At 25.3% G+C, this 24,763-nt stretch overlaps 1 protein-coding gene across 2 annotated transcripts in view; it reads right to left on the bottom strand.

The window, feature by feature from the left end:
- Positions 1-10,065, bottom strand: part of LOC135926511 (uncharacterized) — a 29,008-nt gene extending 18,943 nt beyond the window's left edge. For both annotated transcript variants that reach the window (XM_065462417.1, XM_065462416.1), the window contains exons 1-2: positions 9,911-10,065; positions 3,058-3,256 (exon numbers count right to left, since the gene is read on the bottom strand). In XM_065462417.1, coding sequence (XP_065318489.1) covers positions 3,058-3,177 — 120 coding nt within the window. In that variant the 5' untranslated portion in view covers positions 3,178-3,256; positions 9,911-10,065. The remainder of the gene's footprint in view (positions 1-3,057; positions 3,257-9,910) is intronic.
- Between the last annotated feature and the right edge of the window lie 14,698 nt (positions 10,066-24,763).

Below are 24,763 nucleotides of genomic sequence, written 5' to 3' on the forward strand. Positions count from 1 at the left end.
TGAAAATAAAGTAAAATTTGAAAGCAATTTTAACTAGTTATTTAAAAATAATTAGTTTAAAGTGATTCCTTAAATTAGCGTCTAAAGCAACTGAACTACATACATTACTATAAAAACATCGATTTTATTTGTATTGTTAGTTTAAGTTATAACTATATGTGGTTACTGGCAAATATAAACAATAAAAATGTCAAAAAAACGTCTTCGTTTAAAATCGTCAACACCAAACGTTTAAATTCTAACGCTATTCTAATAATTATTTCTGTTAGGTTAACAATAAAACTATGTTTAAAAAAATTAAAAGTAGGAGGAAGAAGAATATTCTATAACAAGTACAATGATAATATATATATATAATATGAAAAAAATTTAACTAAAAATATATTGAAATCAAATTTTAAATTAATATTTTAAAATTTAAATCTTTTCAAACAATTTCATTTCTTCTAAGCAACCTCTCGAAAATAAATTTAATGTCATAATTCTAATTCTTTTTGTTTAATTGTCAAATTTTCGTATTTTAGAAATTCTATAAGACAAATGGCTAAAATTTGTGTTTATTTATATCTACTTAGAAACAATAGACAATTCATCTTGATGATAGAATATATCAAATTCTTTTTTTTAAAAAATTCGAAAAATTTTAAAACTTCTTCGCAAATTTTAAAATTTTAAATCGGGTATTAAATTTTTAAAATTTACAAAATTTTCTAGAATTATATTTTGTTTGGGACACGTTTTTATTTTCATATTTAAAATGGCTTATTTATTTATTTTCAAATTAAAGTTTCAAAAGTTTGTGAATTTAATATTTTTTTTGATATTTTTGGGACACAGTCTTAGGAAATAAATTGAAAGAGTTAATTTTTAATTTTTTTAAAATTGTGGATGAAATATATTTAAAAATTAAAAATAGATAAAACTGATGTATAGGGAGTTAGAATTAAAGGTTTAGAGAGAGAGGGATTTTTGGTAAATTTGAAGGTTTGAGAAGATATCGGTTAAGGTTAATTCAGTCGAAAAATCATGCGTTGGATCTTTGAAATTCCATTAGCTTATCGTATCCACAATTCCCTCTTCGAAACCATTTACAAAATATACAGCAAATGTTATTCTAAAAAAAATGGCCAAATTTTACCCGGATATGGTCATAGATCTTAGAAATCCGTGATCGACCTTTTAAAAAACTGGGGTAGTTTAATGTTGAGCATTATTTATTATCACCTTGAGATAGTTTTAAAAAAATGATTATCTGACAAGAAGGGTAAATATTCTGGCCAACACCGAAGATATCCTATTGAAAGTTTACAGAATATCCTTTTATAAATTCACCCTACTACTAGTAGGAAAACATCAAGAAAATTATAGAAGATATTTATATATGGAATTCCAGGGATGTGAACCCGAACCCTGGTTCAAAAATTTCATTTAATGAAAATTTTGATAACAGGAACTTAACCGATTTCCTAAGAGGGGTCCGACCCTGCTAGGTCCATTTTACCCAGGGTTTAAACCTTAAATCCGTCTCTGTTTGTTCTGTGGTTTCAAAATGCCCAACCAAATAATTTTAAATTTCCTGAACCAGGGTTCGGGCTCACATCCCTGTGGAATTCTATTATCCCGGAATTTCATAAATTCAATGCCCGATATAAAATAAACGCCATTTATAAAAATTGAAAGGGCGATGTAACCAAATATTAAATTCAAAAAGACAATTTATTTGCGAATTGATAAATGAAAATGACCCTAATTTATAAAACGCCTTTACAATTTAATTTTTTATCGTAAACATGCAGAGGTACCTTTTCGACCCGGTCCGGGTTTCATATATTTTTTAAAAAAATTAAAATATGGCCCCGGCCCTATAATTTTATATTCTTAAATATAATTATATAATAATAAATAAATATAATTATTTAAAAATGATTTAATATATTGAGTATATATTACTATTAATTTTTTCGAAAATTAAAAATGCGTAAATTATTTTAAAAAAATGGCCAATAAATATATATGAAATGCATACCTTTCAACCGACGCTAGGTCGGGTCGGACAACAGAATCCCTAGTTAACGTTTAAGATAAAAAAATTATTAATTTTATTTAAATGCTTTACTCTTGATTCATATTATACCATATATATATTTTTTTTATCGTATTATTAGTCTTCTACTCTACTCCTCTCGTCCCACCTCCTACTTATATACTTATTATTTTTGCCTTTATTAATTCACTTTGTCACCATGTAAATTGCATTATTCTCATTCTTCGCTCACCTTTACTTAAATAGACAAATCTTATATTTTTATAATAATGACAAACCACATTTTATTAAGGTGAAACATTAGTAATAACAGTAGTTTAAAAAAAAATTATTTTTTTTCAAATGAAACGATGATTTAAACAAAAAAAAAATCTTGGCTATCTTCTTTTACAATTTGACTTATAATATAAAATGTGACATTAATTTTTATTTATATATTATTTTTAAATGATATTCGTTATGCGGTATTTATTAGCCAATGCGTTAAGGTTAACGACATAGTAAAACATTTTAACTCCTCTTTCCTTTTTTTTACGATGTTTTGTCATATAAGTATTATAACATGGAAAAGAAGAAAAAGAAATGGTATATTAACAATTATGTAAAGAAAAAAAAGGTTTAATATAATATCTTAATAATTTAACTTAACATGAGTGCGATTTGAGTCGATTTTTAATAACGGCCAATATTTTGTATCAAAATATATTACGCAAGCCTAAAGATTCTGCTCAAAGATGGAACAAAGGTTTGGACATCTATCGGCGAAATCGCAAGGTATTTCTGGCCAAAATTATTGAGTTGTTTTTAAAATCGGCTCAAATCGAGCTGTTTAACAAAACCAAATTCTTATAAATAATAGAATTTTACTATTTCTAATTCGGTTTGTATAATTAGGAATAGTAAAACTAATTATGAATAATTCATTATTCGATCGAATAGGCCTAACTTTCTATTCACAGTTTTGACGAAGGCTAAGGGAACCAGTAGCAGTAAATTTAAAAAATTGTTCTAACTTTGCATAGGTCGGGATGGGTTGAAATGTCGTGCTTTTCCAGGTTCCGGAAACAATTTTGACATTTTTTGGTGCTGAAAACGTTGGGCGAGAATTCCCGGCAAATCAAAGCGCTGGGCATTAATGGCTCAAATAATTTATCTTCTAGAATCTAATCTTCGTTCGTTTTCGTAATATCTGGAAAATCGAAAAAGTGATTCCTATTATAAAATTAATTAATCGATTATTATTATAAAATAATTTTTTTTAAAAAAAATATTATAAAATGTTGGTTTCTGTACTAATAAAGAGTGTTATTTATTTATGTTATACATCATTTCGGGATATGAAATCCATTGGGATTATCAGTGTTAAGCTACTAAGTAGCACGCTATTTCAGAAAAGTAGCGCGCATAGTCTTGAAGAAATTATAAGCTTATTAAACGGTTCGATTTGAGCCGATTTAAAAAACGGCGAATCAATATTTTCGCAATGCACCATTAAATTTAATATATATATATAAATCAACAAATATATTAATTTAAGTATTTTTAGATTTAATCTAAAGGATTTTCAATAGTATTATTAATTATTCCATAAAAATATCCATAGTAGGTGGCGTTTTTGATCTAGCTAGGGTTAGTCTAAAATTATAATAGTAATAGTTAGAATAAAAATATAACAAGAAATAAGTGAATGTACATGTTTGCCAACTATCCAGACCATCACCCTTTAACATTTTATCTATTGAATCAATTTCTCTCAAAATTGGTGAAAGGATTGAAATAACTATTTTTTTAGCATGTTTTGATAAAATTTATATATATATAAATAGATGAGTAGTTACTTTTAAGCAAGTTTAACATCTAGATTATAATTTATAAATATCCTCATTAAATAGATGAGTCTGATGATAAAAAGTAAATTTTAATTTTTAAACATATAATATAATTCTTGAATAATATTTTATGGCCAGTTGAAACATGCCACGTTTATACTAAGCTAAGAAAATCAACTTTCTCATAACTCAATCTAACTCAAAAACTATTATAGATTGAACTTTAATTCTAATTTCATTTTAATGATTAAGGATTGGACTATACATTGATATTAAATTTGTTTGATATATAACTTTCAAATATATCCTCGATGAAGCTACTAGTCTTGCTTGACGATAAATACTTCCGGAAAATCTTACAGTGAAATTTATACCCCTATTAATTTTTTTTTATCGAGATTAAAATATTTTGCAAAGGAAATTCTATTTAATCATCAATTTTCAGAGGAATCGGTATGATATTATCTTCAATATCAATCTCTTAATCGTTGACATTTCAATGCAAATTTTTAAATATAAATTTCAATATTAAATTAAATAAAAATATTATGATTTAAATAATATTTTATAAATTTTTTAGGTGTATTTATTATATAAAATTGGCGCTAATTCGTTACTTTTCTAAATTAGTAGCGAGCTACCTCTATCGTTATTTTTTAAAGTAGCGCGCTAAAGCTACCACTAGTTTTACAACACTGGTGGGTTATACCTATTAAAATATGAATCGAATAATTGGTTTATACGTATTCGTAATAAACCAAATCGATTTAATTTGTCTAATATTCGATTTAAAAAATTAAATTATTTTAAAAAATATTTTTCAAAAATTGAAAATAGGAATTGTTTTTAATATTTAAATAAGTTGAATTATAAGAAGTGGAAATAAAGTTTAAAAAAGAATAAAAAGTTTTTTTTAAAGTAACATGTTAAATAATTAAAGAAAATAATTAATGAATAATTTTGAATATTGACAAATTATTTCGAATAATTCGATCGAAAAAAATATTCGACAGATGACACATTTTCCCTATTAGTATCCGGTTCAAATTTTTAAATAGAATACGAATCGGATAATATCGAATATCGAATACCGAATATCAAATAATTTGTTTTTTAGTTTAGAAATGCATTTTTTTGAATTAATTACTATAAATAATATGACAAAATATTATTTTATATTTATTTATGCATTTTTTGAATTAATTATTATAAATAAATATGACAAAATATTTTTTTATTTTATTTTTTTATTATAAAATTTTTCATTTTAGTTTTAAATGATAATTGGAAAACTAATTAAATATATTCTTTATAATTCATAAAAAAAAAATAAAAGAAAGAAGTAATATAAGTTGTCTTGTCTCTAAATATAAGATTTGATGACATGACAACAATACAATTATTCAATTTCTTGTCTAGGTCAAAAATCTTCGAAAATTTTTTTGAATGGCATAAGGTCGAAATGATTAATAACTAAAGCCAAACTTTATACGATATTATTATTAATTATTTTAAGCGCCACTTATAACTTCAAAAATAGTTTTGTTATCTCTTTTCTGTCATCTTCTTTATTTTATAATTCTTTTGACTAAATGAATGAATGAATGGATAAATGGATAAATGAATGAACGAATGAATGAATGCTAATTATTTGAAACAAAACTTACAGGTCAAATATACGAGGAATGATTTATATAAGAGATAAAAAATCATTTGAAATAATAAATTTAAAAAATTTAATTTTCCTTTGATAACTTTTTTAAAAAAAACCGTTTGTAATTTTTGTAAATTATAATAATCTGTGAGAGGAGGTCAAACGTCGTTCCCCGTCCCATCATCGTATTAAGGACATGTCGCATCAAAGACGGAAAAGAAGATGTGTCTATTAAAGTAAGACGACATTTAACCTTCTCCCCATTCGTGTCTTTTCTATCCACTGAAAAAATACTATAATTTTGTAGAATTATAAGAAAAAATAATCTATAAAAAATAGCAAAAAATTTATTTTTTAAAAATATAAAATTTTTAAGTGTTCACCTTGTTATTTATATAAATTTTAAAATTTTACAAATATATTAGCTTGTAAAAATCAAAATAAAACAAAATAAGTTTATTACTTTTATATATTGTGTATATGTATATAAAATTGAATATTTTTTTAATTCAACCTTTCCTTCCTTCCTATCGTAATAGTGGAAAACGTCTATTTCTTTTAATATATAAAATAGTTAAATACAGTTTTTAAAGCCCTCGTTACACCTAAAGGTACAAAAATTTCGTATCCGATCATACCTTTGCGAATGATATTACCATGAGAGAAGTATTAACAGCTGATTCAACAAATAGTAATTTCTTCTGAGTCTCGTTGGCCCCTACCACAAATATCATTAAATTATGGTGAGGAGAGAGATACATCCATATTTGGTGAAATGTTTCAATCTAGAGTATTCCATAATAGTAACCCTCCCCCCCCCCAATCCCATAGGTATTTTGTAAATTATTTTAAATTCAATTTTTTCATTATAATTTACTAATTTAATATATGCCTTGTCAAACAAAAAACATAAATGCGTTGTAACAATCATTGCAAGAAGAGACAAATGGCTGAATTAGACAGTAATCGTAGATATTTGTATCGAAGACATAAAATAATTTTTTATCTTGTACCTTTTTTAAACTATTCGAAAAGATCTTATCTTAGTATCTTAAAGTATCCGTATCTTTATCAACTTTGTAGTCAAAAAGATACAGATACTTTAAAAATAAAATAAATTAATTATTTTAAATACTTTTAAAATAATATCATTTTAAAATTTAAATTAAAAAATTTAATCCGAATTTAAATATTTTAAGATAGTGTAATGATATATGACTTTGGTCGTCATGTAGCAATTTGTTAAATAACTACCATATTTTAATTACTCCAAAAATTATGAACCAAGTTATATAGAAGATATAATTATCTGAAAGTGAAAACAATGTACACAAGGAAAAAATACAATTGTAAATATAAATTAAGCATATTATGGGGATTTTTTTTAAAAGTCAACCCAACATAAACATGCCAGTACCAATAATATAATTACTGCAGATTGTAAGTGACCCTACAGACTCGTTTATCTAATTTCTTCAAGCATTTAAAAGTATAATATATTATTCTATTAAAAATCACATTTATAATGATATTCAATATCATATCATTTCATTTGTTAAATGTAGAAGTTTTTTTATAATAAATTTCTATATTAATGATTGATAATGAAGTGATAATGAATGACAATGATATGTAAAAAAAAAAATTATCTAGAATTGAAAAGAATAAGGGAAAAAAGAATATTGATAAAATATATTAAAAATAAAAGAATAAATACTAAAAAAAAATTTCTAATTTAAAATATTTTAATTAATTTTGTTTCACTGATAAAGATATCATCTTAGAATCATATAAAAATTTCACGAATCATCATAATTTATTACACAAACAGAAGAAACCAAAGGAAAACTGACAAAAACTTTAACTCAAAAAACCCTAGAGTAATGTTGAAAAACGACTAACTCAATATTTTCGCCAGAAAAATATTCACTAAGCCTCGAAATTTTGACACTATATGTCTAGACCTTGGCTACTTCTATGAGTAAAATTTTCAGGCTTGCATAATATTTTTCCGGATAAAAAATGAGTTAGCCGTTTTTAAAAATCGGCTCAAAACGAGCCTTTTAACAACACTATCCTAGAGTCTTCAAAAATAAAAAAAAGAAGAAAACACTATCTCAGGGAAAATTTAATAATCTATTAACTTTGTTCGTTGTTATAAGAAATGTATCTATTATCTATAATTAAACCTACATTTTTGGCTTTGATTATTTAAAGTTTTTTTTTAAAAAAGTATCTTATACCTTAAATACTTTCTTTTTTCTTTTAAAATAGATGAAGATTTCATCAAAACACCTCTGCCATATGATTATATTCCCCTTTAAAAAGTCATAAAATTTAGGGGGAGAAAAAATGTTTTAACCACGTTTTTAATTTTTCTTATTTAAAAAAAGGTTTATTTCGCGTTTGCTATTAAAATAAAATTAATTTATTGATATTTTAGAAATGCAGTCAAAAACTCTTAAACAAATATTAAAAGAAGAAACATAAGTTCAATGTAATATTAAAATAATTTTTTTATATTTTAAAAATATACTGAAAAAAATATATATTAAAATCAAATAAAAATAATGGTTTTTATTTATTTTGCGGGTAAAATAAAACTCATACACTTATAAGATATATGGGTTTAGTGCTGTTAAACGGCTCGTTTTGAGCCGATTTTTAAAAACGGCTAACTTAATATTTCATCCAGAAAAATATTAAGCAAGCCCGAAGATTTCATTTAGTAAAAAAAATTAATTCTCATGCATGCTGGACCATTCAATTAGTAGCTTCATTATAGGGGAGGGGGCCGCACAGGGGCTCTATTTCCTTGAAAAATATTAAGGCCCTTTGGGAAAAAATTTTAACGCCCTAAAAAAGGTCATTTATAAGAAAATGCTAACTAAAAAAATTTTTTTGAGCCCCTTAGTTTGTGATACCCCTTGTTCTCAGTCGTTTTTGACCATGATAGTAACATATGTATTTATAAGTTTTAAGTAGGAAAATGAGTTAATAATGTTATTTGTTAAACAGATAGGAGATATAATTTTTATATAATCTATTCATAAAGATTTGAGCCGATTTTTTAAAAACGGCTAATTCAATAATTTATTTCCTAGAGATTTCGTTGATAGCTGTCCAAGCCTTTGTGTCATCTATAAACAAAATCTTCAGGCTTGAGTAATTCTTTTCTGATAAAATATTGAGATAGTCGTTTTTAAGAATCGAATCGAACCGTTTAACAACACTAGGTAAAGTGCGCATGTATAATAATTTATTTTACATCAACACAACCACACCACCCTCTTCAACTCCATTATAAATACTCTAATGGATGGTAATTAGATACAAAAATTATAAATAACATAAATCGTCCAGGTCTTCATAAAGGCAAACATACTTTCAGCTCTAGAACCAACAGGGATAAACCTAAGGAATAATAAATGCCCTAATAACCCTAATTACTTGGTAGTTGGGCCAGCCCATTCTCTTGAAACTACTCATAAGTAAATTTATTCTCAACATCTAATAATAACAAACCATTTTATAGAAATTGCTGAATCTATTAAATATTAAAATAACTCTTTTCTTTCAAACCATAATTTTATTCCTTTAAATTATAACTATTCTGTGGATAATTTTTGAACGCCTTCCTCAAAATTATTAAAATATAATCGATAGCAAAAAATTATTTCCCACAACACCGGGAACAGTAAAGCTTTTATATTCGACAGAAATCTTAGAGTATGCCGGACAAATGTAATCCCAACCACGCCCATTAGATAATTTTTTTTTTAAACTTATTAAATCTTTTTTAAAGATCTCTTTGTTCAGGGGAAGAAGGAGAAACTATATTGCCCACTTGAACATTTTGTTTAATAGAAAAAAAAGGATCGTTTTGACTGAGTAAAAATGATATTCATTATGATAATAGGGATTATTTAAATCAGGCAAAAAATTTATAAAATGGGATGGAAATATAAAATAAGTATTTTTTAAGGGACAAAATTGATGATATTTCAAAATTTTAACAACAAAAAACTTTAAAAACTAAAATAATTAATAAAAATTCTTTATTATACTTTTTTTCCCTCATTTTCCTATTCCTAATATACAGTATAATTTACCGCATTTTAATTTCAGAATTTACAAAATTTATAAATTAATGATAAAGTTTCTTTTTTATTATTTCTTTATGAAGTAGTATCTTTATCTTACCTTTTTTACACAAAAAAATATAGATAAATATCAATAATAAAATAAAAATTATTTATTATTAATTATAAATTTTGAAAGTTATTAAAGAAAGAAAAGGTGTAATACTAATATCTGATAAAATAAAGTAATAAAAATAATAATTTATACAAAAAAGAAATTCAATATATATTTTTTTGCTACCTTTAATAATTTTGAATAGAAATAAAAATGATTATTAAAAGTCTCCCCTAAAGTGTCATGTGAAGATTTATTTCGATATAGTGTCAAAATTAATTAATAATAAATATTAAAATTTTATTGAGATCTTATTAAAAGATTATTAATTATCTCTCACTTAAGAGAGTTAATTTAACTGTAAAAACAAAAATGAGAAATATATATATTTTATATAAAGTAAAAAAAAAATTTTTTTTTGTAAAATGATAATTTTATAATAATTTATATTATAAAAAAAGTTATCTAGCTTCTTTGAAGGACATTTGATATTTTTTTTCTTATTTAAGTTTATTATATATAATTTTTTTATTAAAAAAAAAAATTTAATAATAATAATAATAATATTTTTTTTTATACATAAATGATTATAAATGAAGTAATGCATTATAATTGTGAATTTTTTTGTTTCAAATATAAATTAATTAGGTAATGTTTTAGGGAAACCATTTTTTTGATTTGCTGTGTCGTGTTCGGACGACAATTCGAAAATATTTTAATATTCATTTTAAGTTCGCGTGAAAAAAAATGTATGCGCCTCTTGTACGTTTAGACATATCTAAGTTTGTTTTATAGGGGGTGTCAGGGGAAGGAGACACTATTAGGTGCGGTTTTCTGCCATAAATTTTATTGGAGAAAGGAGGGTAGTCATAACGACTATAGTTCAAAATTTTTAGAAAATAATGCTTCTTTCTTTCTGGGGTATAGAGAAATTTTTTATTAGATTTTAAAATGATATTTACGGAAACTGCACAATTTCTGATGGGATAGGAAATTTAGCACTTTCTCATCCCTTGCTTAACTAGTATGCTCTAAGTATATTGTTAATTAACCATACTCGATCATAAACCCACATTCATTTGGAAGATTTTGTCGTAAAAATTCAGTCTAAAACATAGAATATTGAAATTAAGGTGCTACTTCGAGGTTAAATCTCATAAAATTAATTGCACTACAAAATCGTTTTATTAGGTAAAAACACCTTTTTATTAGTAATTTGTTAAATATAAAATAGTGCAAGGGGCCAAAAATAATTATCATTATTTAATATAGCCGCATGTTATAAACGCCCCATTTATCTCACAATATATAGAGTAGCCAAGGTGCGGCTTTGTATCGTTAATACATATTTTAAGAAATTTCAAATGCCATCGTCTAGTAATTTTCAATAACTTTATAATGAATTTCTGACCATTTGTTTTGGTAAGATATTTTGATATTAATTGTTTTTTTTTCTAAATGGGAAGTTTTATTCTTTTCTTATTTACCTTGAGAATTTAAATAAATTGTTTTGTTCTAATCACACAGAAATGATTAGAACATCCTGAGAACTAGTGTTGTAACGGCTCGTTTTGAGCCGCTTTCGAAAACGGCCAACTATATATTTAAGCCAGAAATTTTTTTAGTAAGACCTCCATTCGCTAATAGTTGACTAGACTTTTGTACGACCTATGAGCAAAATCTTTGGGCTTGCGTAATTCTTTCCGGTTAAAATACTGAAAGCCGTTTTTAAAAATCGGCTCAAAATACGTTTAACAACACTGCTGAGAACACTGACCCTCCAAAAAAATGTTTAATGGAGAGCTCTTTAAAATAAAAAAACTTATTTATATGATCAAAATTCTCGCTCCTTGGAGTAAACATTATTTTTTATTTTATTTTTTTTCGGAATTTGTTTAAGACCGAACCTTCCCGGTCACCCAAGACTGGTATCGGGTAAGGCTTCGGGCCTGCCTGTAAGACTATAACCTTAGCCCCAATATTTAATTTTTTGAATGTTCTAATTGCGCAACGGTGCCCTACTTGCAATTTTAATAGAGTATATTTATATAGCTAAAATCTTAAATTTTTTTTCAAAATAATAATAATAATGAATCTACTCTTTTAACGCGATAAGCTCAGATCTTGAATAATGGGAAAAGGTGATAATAACTCTGTATTCATTTTATTCATCATCGCATAAACTTAACTTGATATTTTTAAATTTTTGTGGTAAATTACCTTCGTGTTGCATGCTAACAATTTTATTTTATTATTATAATATATGAACTTTTTTGGTATTAATAAAAAAAATAGAAGGATTTATTTTATAGATTTAATTATAAATTATCATTGCAGTATTTAAAATTTTCTTCTTCTTCCCCCCATTCCCCTTCCATATATTCTACCTTTTGAATTTGTTCATTATTATTTTATTAATTTTTTTTTGTTTAAAAAAATGAGATATATTTAATATAATTTAATATTTCATTTGGATTATTTTTTAAAATATTTTTAAGTTCACATACTTATTAAATATAAATTGTTATAAACGAAAATTTTGAGAGAACATGAATTAGCGCTTATAAATATTTTTTTCTTAAAGTTATATGCCACCGCCAATCTGGGTAATCAATCAGGTAATAATGTGTAAATCCTATAAGATCTTTTGAAATTCTTAGAGTAGTTATTTACGCGCTCCGACAAAATCAAATTTATATATATATAGTATAAACGTGACCGATTTTATACAAAAAAATCAGACTAAAATAAGCCTTAATTTTCTATTGGTAGATCATATCCAAATTATTTGCGGTATAAATAACAATATCATTTAACACAAATGACTTTGGGTTTTATGCTCAAGGTTTACTTTTGTGCATATATATGAGCCAAAAAATTCAAATTGAAATTTTTAGACATAATTATGGGTCCTTTTTGGGGAACTTTTTATTAATTACATAGTTTTTTTAATTTTTATTTTTTACAGTGTTTTATAGGAAACAAATTAGCAAAATACGAGAATGAGGTTAATTATTTTAAAATTGTGTCAAGTGGTATTGTAGCCTGATCACCGATGGGAGAAATCGGTTAATATTAATAATTCAAGAATTAGGCAAGGCTAAGGAGTTTGACAAATCGTTTAATCAGCTGTACTATAACGTTATGGTAATAAATATAAATAAAATATGTAAATAATTTTATTAATATAAATATATAATCATTAAGGCTAGGTTTAGTGCTGAGTAACTCACCACTCGGACTATTAGCCGAACTCTTTAACCGATGTATAATTTTTTTCCTAATAATCTTAAATGATTTTTTCGACCAAGCCTAATGAGGCGTAGTCCAAGTTATTACCCGCCCGCCAAACTGGATTCGGGCTGGAGTGGAAGGGGACACTCTCTACCCTTGAAAATAGGCTTCTTGTGCCCTTTCCTGTAAAATTTCCGACTGTCTATTTATTTTAACTTTAATTATTATAATATAAATAAAATAAAAATTTTAAAATATTAAAGTTTTATATAAAAACAAACTTCATATATTATTATTTTTTAAATGAACCATATATAGTTATTTTATTCCGAATATTTAACTTTAATAATAAAATTCAATGCTGTCCCATTTACATTGCCTTAAAATTGAGAACTTAAAAGGGTAGTACGGTATATAAATATAATATATAAGGATAGATAGATTATGGCAGAGAATTAAAGAATATAGTTAGGTAATGGTTAAATTTCGTCAAATTCGCCTCAATGTTCAAGCGCCTGCCGGAGAAAATCCGTTAATATTAAGGACGTTTTAATTTATATTAGTTTCTTCCAAATTTGAGCTGCTATCTTTTTAAGATAACCACCCCGAGGCCAAAGTAATAGTTTTTTCAGCTAGAAACCTGGTATAACCGATTTTTTAACGGGCTAAAAATATAGTATAATGCCCATATGTATAAAAGAATTTTAAAAAAATTCCTCCAAATTTTGGGCAAAACTGTTCAAAAAATCTAAAGAATACGGTTCGGTTTATGATTATCAAAAAGTTCATTTAGGATTTATAAAATCTTCCCCTATAAATAGTTACTTATCTTTCTTGTTTAGGCTAATAAAAATTGTATATTTTTAAAATTGTACCTATTTCTGCCGAACATTAACATCAGTTTATACCCCAAACCCCTCAGAACTAATCTGTCTCCCGAGGAAGGTCTAAGATCGAATGGCCTTACTACAATCCCATGGGGAGTCAGGAAAATATTTTAATATGTGGATTACGCCATTCCTTTCAAATATCAGCCCTTCTTTTAGCCAAACTCCCCCAAAAATTAACAAATATAACAATATTAATTTTAAAAAAAATTCAGCTCTATAGTAATAACAAGCAACAAATGACTATTTTAATCCTGTTTATTTTAATAAATAATGATCTCAAAATTAAACACTTTTCATATAAGACTATGGTTCCTTTTTGGGAACATAATTACCAATTCTTACTATTTTTCTTTTTATCCTTTAGATATTCCTATAGTTTATAATGATTATATATATTATTATTTTTAAAAAAAATATATAGATATTTATTTTATAAAAATATTGCTATCGTAAAAAAGATTACAATCTTATTAAAATAAAATAACTTGTTTCGGCATATGCCAACGAGATAATAAACGAAATTCAAAAAAACGAACGAAAGAAATCACCACCCAAAAGAATTGTGAAAATCTACAAAAACCCTCATAGAGTGTAAACCGCCTTAAAAAAAATTGTAAGTATAAGTTTTTCTACAACCCGGCCCGAAATCTTCAAAGATCAATCACCCAAGCCGACCTAGTCTGGCACACCAAGTCTGGCACACCAATTTTAAAGGTTAAAGTTAAATAAATTAATATATATTTATATATAATTTTTTTATTTTAAAATAGTAAATAATAATAAAATAGCAGTAGTTAGATTTCTGAAAAGTTTGGCCCATAGATATGATTGAGCGAAAAACGAAAAGATTCATCATCAAATAATTTTTTTTACCTTTATATTTTCCAAATAATATATCGAATCATAATTTGAATTTCACGTATATAATATATTTTTTTTTAAATTTTATTAAAATGTTTTTCAATTTATAATAAAAAATTATATTAAATTTTATATATTAATTTATAATTTATATCCTTTATTATTATACTATTTTATTGATAATTTTTTTAATACCCTTTTAAAATTATTTTATAAACTTCTTTTGATATAAAATGTAAATATTTTTTAAGATTAAAGTAAATACAAATATACCTAACCTACACCTTTATAATATAATATAAATAAATACAAAATCCAAATTTATTTTTTTTTGTAAATTTGAGAAGATATCTAATATCATTCATAAAATAAATACAATATTTATCATTTTATAACTACTATATTAAAATAAATACAATTTGGAAAAATAAAAAAATAGAATAAAAAAGAATATAAAAAAAAATAAAAGATAAAATTTTGATTTTGATTTTAAAATGAATATAATAGTTTTTTATTTAAATATTATAGTAATCATTTTTGACTTATCCCGCATATATGTGTATCCTTTTCACATATTATAAACTTAACTGGGTTACCTGCGTGTTTGTGTGTAAATATTATATAATTGTTCTCTCTCAAAATTATTTTTTTGAATGTTATATAAACCTCAATAATTTTTTTTTATTCTTTCTTCACCAAATTAACAAATATTATAGAAATAATATTTTTTATAATGCTACATTTTTTTTATTTAAAAAAGAAAACCGATTTTAAAGTAGATGCTAAATGCATTAGCACATGTAGAATAGAGGTTTTCAATTGGCGAGGTTTTAGCCGGCCCGCGCCTGCGTAACCCTCTCCTCCCGCCCATTTATTTGGAAAATTTGTTTAGCTTCCCCCATCTTCCCAATGTTTACAAATATTTAAATGGTTTTTTTTTATCTCTTTTATTTTTTATTTTTTTTTAATTTCGATATTATTTTACTTTAAACTTATTAAAATATGATGGTAAATAATAAATATTATAAAATAAATACATTTTGCCCGAAAAATATTTCAAATTCGCTCTTCACCCAGCCTTTGGTTTTTAAAAATATTTTTAACTTACCTGTCTAGTGTTGGGATTTTAAATCCCCCCGTTGATGACCCTTTAGGTTAGTTTTGTCAAACGCCAATTTTAAAATTAAGATTTTAGTTAAAATTATATTACGCTAACCTAGAGATTTCTTTAAACAGATGTCCAAGCCTTTCTTCCATTCTATAAACAAACCTTAAGGCTTGCGAAATGTTAGCCCTTTTTTTAAAAAATCTAGTCTTTTAACAACACTATATACCTTTAGTGTTGAGCATTACTCTATAAATTTTAGACAGTCACCAACTTTTGAACCTCTTTACCGGCAATATATGTAACCCTACTTGATTAATATTTCAGGAAATGGGTGAGTTAGAAAAATATGGTTAAATTTAATTAAAATTTTTTTTTATAAATTTGGAAACAGTGGAGGCATCGGTTGGTTATCTATTTCTTTCAATAATAACCGTTTTATAAATCAATCGTGGTTAATATCCGTTATTTCGTGGTAATTGTTATTAGATCATATTATAAATAAAGTTGTTTAATTTTTTTTTGTTGTGAATTTCTATATTATTTCTTTGATTTAGTCTCTTAAGTTAGGCAGCTTTAAGATACAAAAAAAATAAACATATCGCAATCAATTTTCAAATAGTATTGATCAAAATCACAAATATTATCCTGGATTTTTTTTAAGAACATTGTCTGATCCCACCTTGAAACGATTTTATGTAGGGCCCTGCTTGGCCGGACTAGTCATAATTTTTTGCCCGAGGCTGGGCTTTACAGATCTTTAAAACAAGTGTCAATAATCGATAATGTAAAAATATTATTTTATTTACTATTCCTATGTTTAGGGAATTTTATCGAGTTTCAATTTATTTGTTTCTAAAAATTAAAAATCACTTTTATTTTACAAACATAGATAGAATAAATTTTGGAACAAGGGCCTTTCTTTCTTTAACATTGTTGCAGATTCTGGCAAGATTTTGGAACCAAACACTGCCAAAAAAAAAATCAAACATATTCAACAAATGTATAAATGTTAAATAAACCCTCAAAAATGCATCACATAACATTTTATATAATTTATTTAATTCTGTCTCAACAAAAAAAAAATGACAACCTTCTTTTCTTCGTGACACAAGAACCAATGTAAAATTTATAAATTATGAAACATTTTGTAAAGTTTTATAATTTAAATATGTCATCATTTGCTAAAAAGGTTAATTGACTCTTGACAGGTCTCTTGATGCTATTTTATGCGACATTTTTCTTTTGTTATAAGAGCTATGCTTACGTAGCACTCTCATCATAATTCCCCACATATTATCTATTTGATTAAAGGCGAGACTTGGTAAAGGCTTATTCCGATAACTTTATTTTAGTATCTAACAATCATTTTTATGCAATGACATGGTGGCCCTATCCTTTTGAAACGCGTATTCTACTGCCGAAAATAGCATTTTTTTTGATAGGTTAATTACTAAAATGGGCATTTCATCGAAGTTTAATGGTATAACAATACCATCAGTAAAGCACATCCCTCCTAACCCTTTTCCCTTCCTATAATCCCTGATAATTAGAAACTTATAATTTTTTAAGCCCCGTAAATCACGTTTATTATAATATTGTATTCTTTCTCAAATCAGGTTCAATTGATAAATAGATTTCATTTCCATTTCATGGAACTTTTATTTCCTTTGTTTGATCAAGTTTTACTTGTTTTTTTTTAAACCTAATATAACGGGAAAACCTATTTTTACGAATCCTCCTATTATAAGAATATTTGAGGCAACTATCTTGAAGAGTTTAAATCACATTCTAGAATATTCCCGAGTCTTCTGAGCCTTATTTATTTTAAACTATTATTACTAGAACCGGATCATATTTTTTACAACATTTTCCCAGATGTGCAATTTATGCTATTTGATCTTCGGATGATATCTCGAACCCCTTATCTATAAATTTTTAGGTAGAATATTTTTTATTTGCGATCTCCCTAATTTTTACACATCAAAAGCTGAAGGAGTAAAAGCTTTTTCAAAGCCTTAGGCGCGTCATTAGAGACCTAGAAAATTAACAAATTCAAAATAAGTTAGAGATTTATATTATAAAAATATTATTATCACAGTAAATAATTTTTTAAAACTAAAAAAAACCCGGAGAGAGATTTAGTAGAAATATCATTAGAACACTCGATTTCTTGTGTGAAAGGAAAGGAAAGAAAGAAAGAAAAGAAAGAAAGAAAGAAAGAAAGAAAGAAAGAAAGAAAGAAAGAAAGAAAGAAAGAAAGAAAGAAAGAAAGAAAGAAAGAAAGAAAGAAAGAAAGAAAGAAAGAAAGAAAGAAAAAGAAAAGAAAGAAAGAAAAGAAAGAAAAAGAAGAAGAAAGATTCCATTAAAAATATGACTGGAGACATCTATTAAAGAAATTTCGAGGCCTGCTCAATATTATTTTAATTTAAAATAAGCGAAATAGGTTCTATGTCTAACTCTCTCAAATTCATCAATATACCATATAAAGTAACCTTGAAATGTTAAATGTACATAAATATTTGTTTTGTGAAAGTTTTCATTTGCTTGTTTAAAAAACCTGTAGTTGTGAATTTTTTTTTTTGATTTACTAATTTTCTTCGTTGCACATATATCTTTAAGATTATTAATAATCTAATTCCCATATTTAATGTTGTTAAACGGTTCGTTTTGAGCCGATTTTTAAAAACAACTCACTCATTAATTTTATCTAGAAAAAGTACTACCTAAGTCTGAAGATTCTGCTCATAGAAAGAACAAAGGTCAGGACATATATTATCGAAATCTCGAAGTTTAGGCAATATTTTTCTGGCTAAAATATTGACTTAGCCGTTTTTAAAATCGGTTCAAAACGAGCCGTTTAACAACACTACCCATATTCATTAAAAAGGAAATTTTATGATGAACCTTTACTATTTTTTTTTAAAAATAATTTACTATAATAAATTATATATTTGTAATTATAGTGATGGTACTACTTATAATCAGGGTTGGCAAGTGAGGAGTATTTGACCTGTCAAATACTCTAAAAAATTTAAAGGAAAAATAAATTAAAAATATGTTTAAAAAAGGGAAAAAAGATGTAAATACATGTGATCACAATGTTTGCTTATTTTTCGGGTCCACAATATCAAGAGGAGAACTCACTAGTAGTGTAATTAATGAAGTATGTGATATAATTCAAGAATTAGCTATTTTACAAGGTAGTGATGACCAAAATATTTTAAGTGATATAATTAATTTCAGAAGCAAAAACAGCATGTTTAATATAGCAAAATATGTGGAAAGTAGTAATTTCCAGAAACAATCAATTCCGACCTCAAGTTAATAGATTAAACTTTGTCTACCCTGCCCATTAAGAGACTAACAATTCCTAGTTCTACTTCTTCTTTAGAAAGAAATAGGTCGATTTGGGTTAATATTCTTATGAAAATAGAAATCGATTTAAGATCTAAGATATCAGGAAAATTGTTTAAAAAATATTAAAGAAAATGATAATATTGAATATGAATCAGAACAAGACTCTGATACAGATAGCTACACGTTAGTTATTGAATGAATTTAAAAAATTAATATTATAGATTCATTTTACTATTATATTCAAAATAAAGTTAATATTAACTTTAAAAAAATATATTTGAATTTGACCACATTTGACCGTATTTGACCATATTTGGCCGGTCAAATATCGGTCAATTGACCGAAACGTATTTGACCGGTCAAATGCACAACCCTGCTTATAATCCGGCTGAAATCTAACAATTCGAAGCGTGTATTGGTCAAAATAATCTAATCCTTTATACGTTGATTTTGGTTATAGGTATAAACCTATATTTTTTTGAACTAAAAACTAGGTTTATTAGTGTCTAAATTTTGCATAAAATATGAATGCGTTTGATCAAAACACTAATTTTGTATAAGGCTTATGAATCTAATATCCTTTTTCTTTTTTTTCATATAAATTATATGAAAAATGAGAGTTTATATATAAATAATAATTTGTTACGATATTACAAGAAAGATAACGTTTAGTTTTAGACTATGACTATCAAATTAAATTTTTATCGGATCAAAATCCTTTTGTGTTAAATTATCTTTTTTGAAAATGTGAACAAAATTAACATATAAACCCATTCAATCATAATAATTACCAATAAAAAACTTTTCTCTTTTTTTTATGGTTCGGTTTCGGTTAAAATACACATTTTATATATTTATATATTATTTCATTTCAACCAATTTTAACAAAAGATAAAAAAAAAAATTTTTTTAAAAAAGATTTATATAAAAATATCGATAAAAAATTGGATCGATACAAAAGTCAAAGATATTTTGGTTAAAAAGAATCGGATAAAATAATCATCTTATTTAATTTTATCCAGAATAAATTATATCAAATTTATGATTAATAAATCCATTAAATTGTATCTGATTTTTCTTCTTCTTTTTTTTTTACTTCACATAAAACGAACATTGAAAGTTAATAATCTTTAATTAACGTCTATTATGCCTCATTCGTAATTGACACGAATTCGCGGCAAAGTATACAAAATGCCGCTGTATTTTTGTAAAACTTTGCCGTGAATTCTCCTTAACTGCGAATGCAGAATTTGATGGGAGAAGGATATCATATTCAGCTTGCAGATATTTAATTTCGGTGTAAGCTTAAAATAACATATCAATCAAAAATATCCCAAAATAAATTTTAAAAAAAACTTCCTGATCTTCCCTTAGATTATGAATATTCTAAATATAATATCTACTTTGAGCAGTTCAATAGGATAATTATTTATAATTTATAGTAATGAACTTCCATTTTTGCTAGTATTAAAATTTAATAGTACAGATGCGGTATAACTATGGTTTTAATTAACCCTTAAATGTATTTGGGGTCATATTCATAATACAGTATATCCGGCAGGTTTTTGAAATTGTTTTTTTGTAACTTTAACATTTCGGATATTATTACCAAAATTATCACTTAAAAGTTACAATTTTTTTTGTAAAAACAGTTGATAAAGTATCCGAATCCAATATCCATTGTAAAAGTGACTGAATAAACCTTTTTATGTAACGTAAGCATTTCAGAGATTATTACCACGCTTAAAAAATACAAATTTTTTTTGTAAAAACAGCTGATAAAGATATAGATATTCATAAATACCATTTTTTATAGAAAAAAGGATCTAACCGAATCTAATGTCCATTGTAAAAGTAACCGAAAAATACTTTTTCTCATTAAATCACCAAACCCGAAACCAGGGACGAGAACCCTCCTTCTAAAAAAATGGGTTGGGGTTTGGGTTGAGTGAAAAATCTTTGAACCCGGTTCAGGTTAAGAGTTCGGATACCAGAAAAATAATGAATTATTAAAATTAGTTAAAATAATAGAAACATCATTGTTTTTAAAAAAAATTTATTTTAATTAGTATCGCCATGAAAATAATTATCATCATAATTATTATAATATATTATATTTAATACTATAGTGCAATTTAAAAAATTATTAAATATAACAAAAATAATTACATGAAAAAATGATCCCAAAAATGTTTTTTTTTTTAAATTAATATTTTTTTGAATAAAAAACAAACAATTGTTTTGAATAAGAACTCTTTTTTTAAATAGGAATATTATAAATAAAAATCGTAATGTTTTTTATAATTAATTATATTATTTTTAACATATATTTTAAAATAAATAAAATGAAAGTTTAAATTTAAAAAAATATAAATTTTTTAAAATTAAGAAGAAAAAAAAACTTGAACCCTAAATTTTAAAAAAGAGTTTGGGTCCGGTTCTGCGAAATATTGAGGGTTCGGGTTCTCGTCCCTGCCCGATACTAATATGTATTTTTGAGAAAAGTATACTTTACTAACAATTTTTTTTTATTTTGTTCCTATTCCATGTAGAACCGATATTAATCCGAAACCAACCATTTTGACGAGCCTTAGGATTAGAGATAAAAATCCATGGGATAGGATTCTTTATATATTTTTTTTTCCGTCATTTAGTGGCACTTTTCTGGGTTTACCCGGCTAGGCCATTTCCCCATCTAATCGGCGATTCTGAACATCGCCCTGGGTCAGACCTGTCGTTTTTGTGTCATTATCTAAAGATACGTGTGAGATAGCAACCCACTGATCGCATTTTTATATCCAAAAATATATTTAAAATTAACTGATTTGAAATGTAAAAAGATATTAGAACAAATTTTAAATAATAATAATAAAATAAAAATTTAACACACTTTTATATAGCAAATATATAACAAATTATCGATTACATTCAATATTTTTTTATATAAAGTTATTTTTTATTCACATTGTTTAATTTGCGGTTTTGATTTTAAAAAAAAATTAATTGATAATAATTTATTATTTTTATTGAATTAAAATTTTTAAAATTTAATTATTTTTGACCTTTTTTAGATTTAATAAAAAGCTCCACTTTCAAATCCCTTATAATATGAACTTATTACACCTAGTAAATAATGTTCAATAAATTTGTATCATTTCTTTTAACGAATTTCCTTTAAATATCACAATGATAAACCATTATCCTACATAAATGTTATGTTATAATTTTTTTTATTATTATTTAAGAAAAATTAAAATAAGTTATATAGCACATCGAAATATAAAAAAAAAATATTTATAACACTTTGACATTATTTTTTTTTATAACCCAATAATATTAATTTTGTTTTATAGGAGAATTGAATTGATGAAAAACTTTTTATGATATAATATCATAATAATTTTAACAAAAATAAAGACAAAAGACATTCATAGGAAAAAAAACAAAGATAATGACTAGGTCTAAGGAAATTAAACATTTAGGTTTTGAGAATTGTAAACCTAACAATGATAGATATCATAAATCAGAACTTTATACATCAGAACCAAAACCAAAATTTTTTAAAGTAAAAAATTTAACAACTTAAAAGCGCAATATATAATAATTTATGATTTTTTTTAAAAAATTTTTTTTAAAAAAAAAATAGCCGTCACTGTAAAAATTGCCCATAGATTAATTTCCTCTACCAACAGTTTCTATAGCTAAAAGAGAAGCTTGAAAAAAAATGATTTGTTTATAGCCTTAGAAAAAATTGAATTTTATAATAAATTATAAAAGTGTGATTATGCAAATTGGATATCATTGCTAATGCTATAAAGAAAAGAAGACGAAATATTTTGGAACGATTACTTCGATTGAGAATGAAGAAGATAGATGATGATTTATTAGTTAGAATAAAATTTTACGTAAAGCTGAGAGGATAAGAAAATATAATCTCAGGATTTGAAGTGCGAAAAAAATATGATATGGGCTATTAAACTAGTTCTAGTAATAAATGAATGGGAATGGCTGTGAATGATAACTATTATGAGTTTAGGGAAGATAAATAAATGATATATCTTTTTACATGGAGTAGCATTTACGTGAGTGATGGGAGTTTCTTTCTATATATTAAAGAGCCATACAGTAGTGTTAAGTTATTAGGGTTCAAATTGGAAGAAAATAAATATTGAAGTAAGTATCGACACCTTTGCCCTCAAAGTATTGTTCCGTTTTGAATAGTCTGTTTAATCCCCGAGGAAAGATACTGACGAAAAACAGTAGATTAAAAAACTAGAGAACGCATATGATCCTTCATACATACTTAATTAGATGGTATTTTTTAGGGCTACCTTAAACCCCATTCAGTTTTATCATACTATTTGGTACTACTTTAATGTATAAATATAACTACAGGCATGACTATTTTAGATCGGTGATTTATGATTCTTTCAATTATTTAGGTTTGATTTTACGATTTGATGTCAGTGATAATTTGCGAGAATATTGTGTGGGAAGTGGACAATATGGTAACTCTAGAGATCCGTTACGCGTAAATAAAAGCGTAACATACTTGTTGACAAACCTTTAATATTGTCAAAATTAAAAAATAATGAAGTAAGGATCCATACTTGGAATTTAGATATTCGCTAATGGTAAGATTTCAAAATTTGGTATCTGTCTTGAATGTCAATTTGAAAATGAAAAATAACCAATGATAAAAATATGTAAACTTACTTAGTTTCTTTTTTGTGATTTAAAATTAAATATAAAATACATTAATCTACATTTTCATTTAGTTGGATATGTTCAATAAACAATATAACATTATGCAACACACTCACAGGAACAAAATTAAATGTAGAAATGGCAAAAATAATTGATAGATTTAAATCATAATTGTGTCCAAAACCATCTTACTTCAAAATTTCGGTTTCAATAAAAGCCTATAGAATTGACGGTTGATTGTTAGTAGTGTTGTTAAAGTAACTGGTTACAAAAAAATTTGTATTTACTATATATTGTGGAATGCAACTACAAAAGTAATTAGATACTTTTAAAAATATGATATATATATATATATTACATTCCTTCATTATCTTTATATGGTTTGACAAATTTAAAATTACTGTTTATTAAATATAATGTCTCACTTGAATCTAGCGCACCTTTAGAACATTCACTCACTCTAGGGAAGCTTATTTTTGGATAGCAAGCCTTTTAGACACCAATTTTTAAAAACAATGTTCTGCAAAATTTATTAGACCCAAAATTATGGGAATTTCAGTCCAATACTATATGGTGATATATCCCCCCCCCCACCCCCCCAAATATATACACCATTTCTTCTGAGATAATTGAGTTTAAAATTAGAAACATTTAAGAAATATTAATCATTCAAATATAATATGAATGCCCATACTTCTAATACTAAATATTTTAATCTATAATAAAATATGATACACCATTTGTTTTAAACGTATTTAACCTTCTTTTTTTGATAACATAAAAAAGTGAGTTCAAAATAATTATTTTCACCGTGAACCATAGGCTTTATTTTAATCTTTTCAATCTCTCTCTCTTTATTTATATTAATATAAGATATAATGA

The sequence above is a fragment of the Gordionus sp. m RMFG-2023 genome, chromosome 3 (assembly GCF_954871325.1).
Source record: "Gordionus sp. m RMFG-2023 chromosome 3, tfGorSpeb1-WG-v2, whole genome shotgun sequence".
Lineage (NCBI taxonomy): Eukaryota > Metazoa > Nematomorpha > Gordioida > Chordodea > Parachordodidae > Gordionus > Gordionus sp. m RMFG-2023.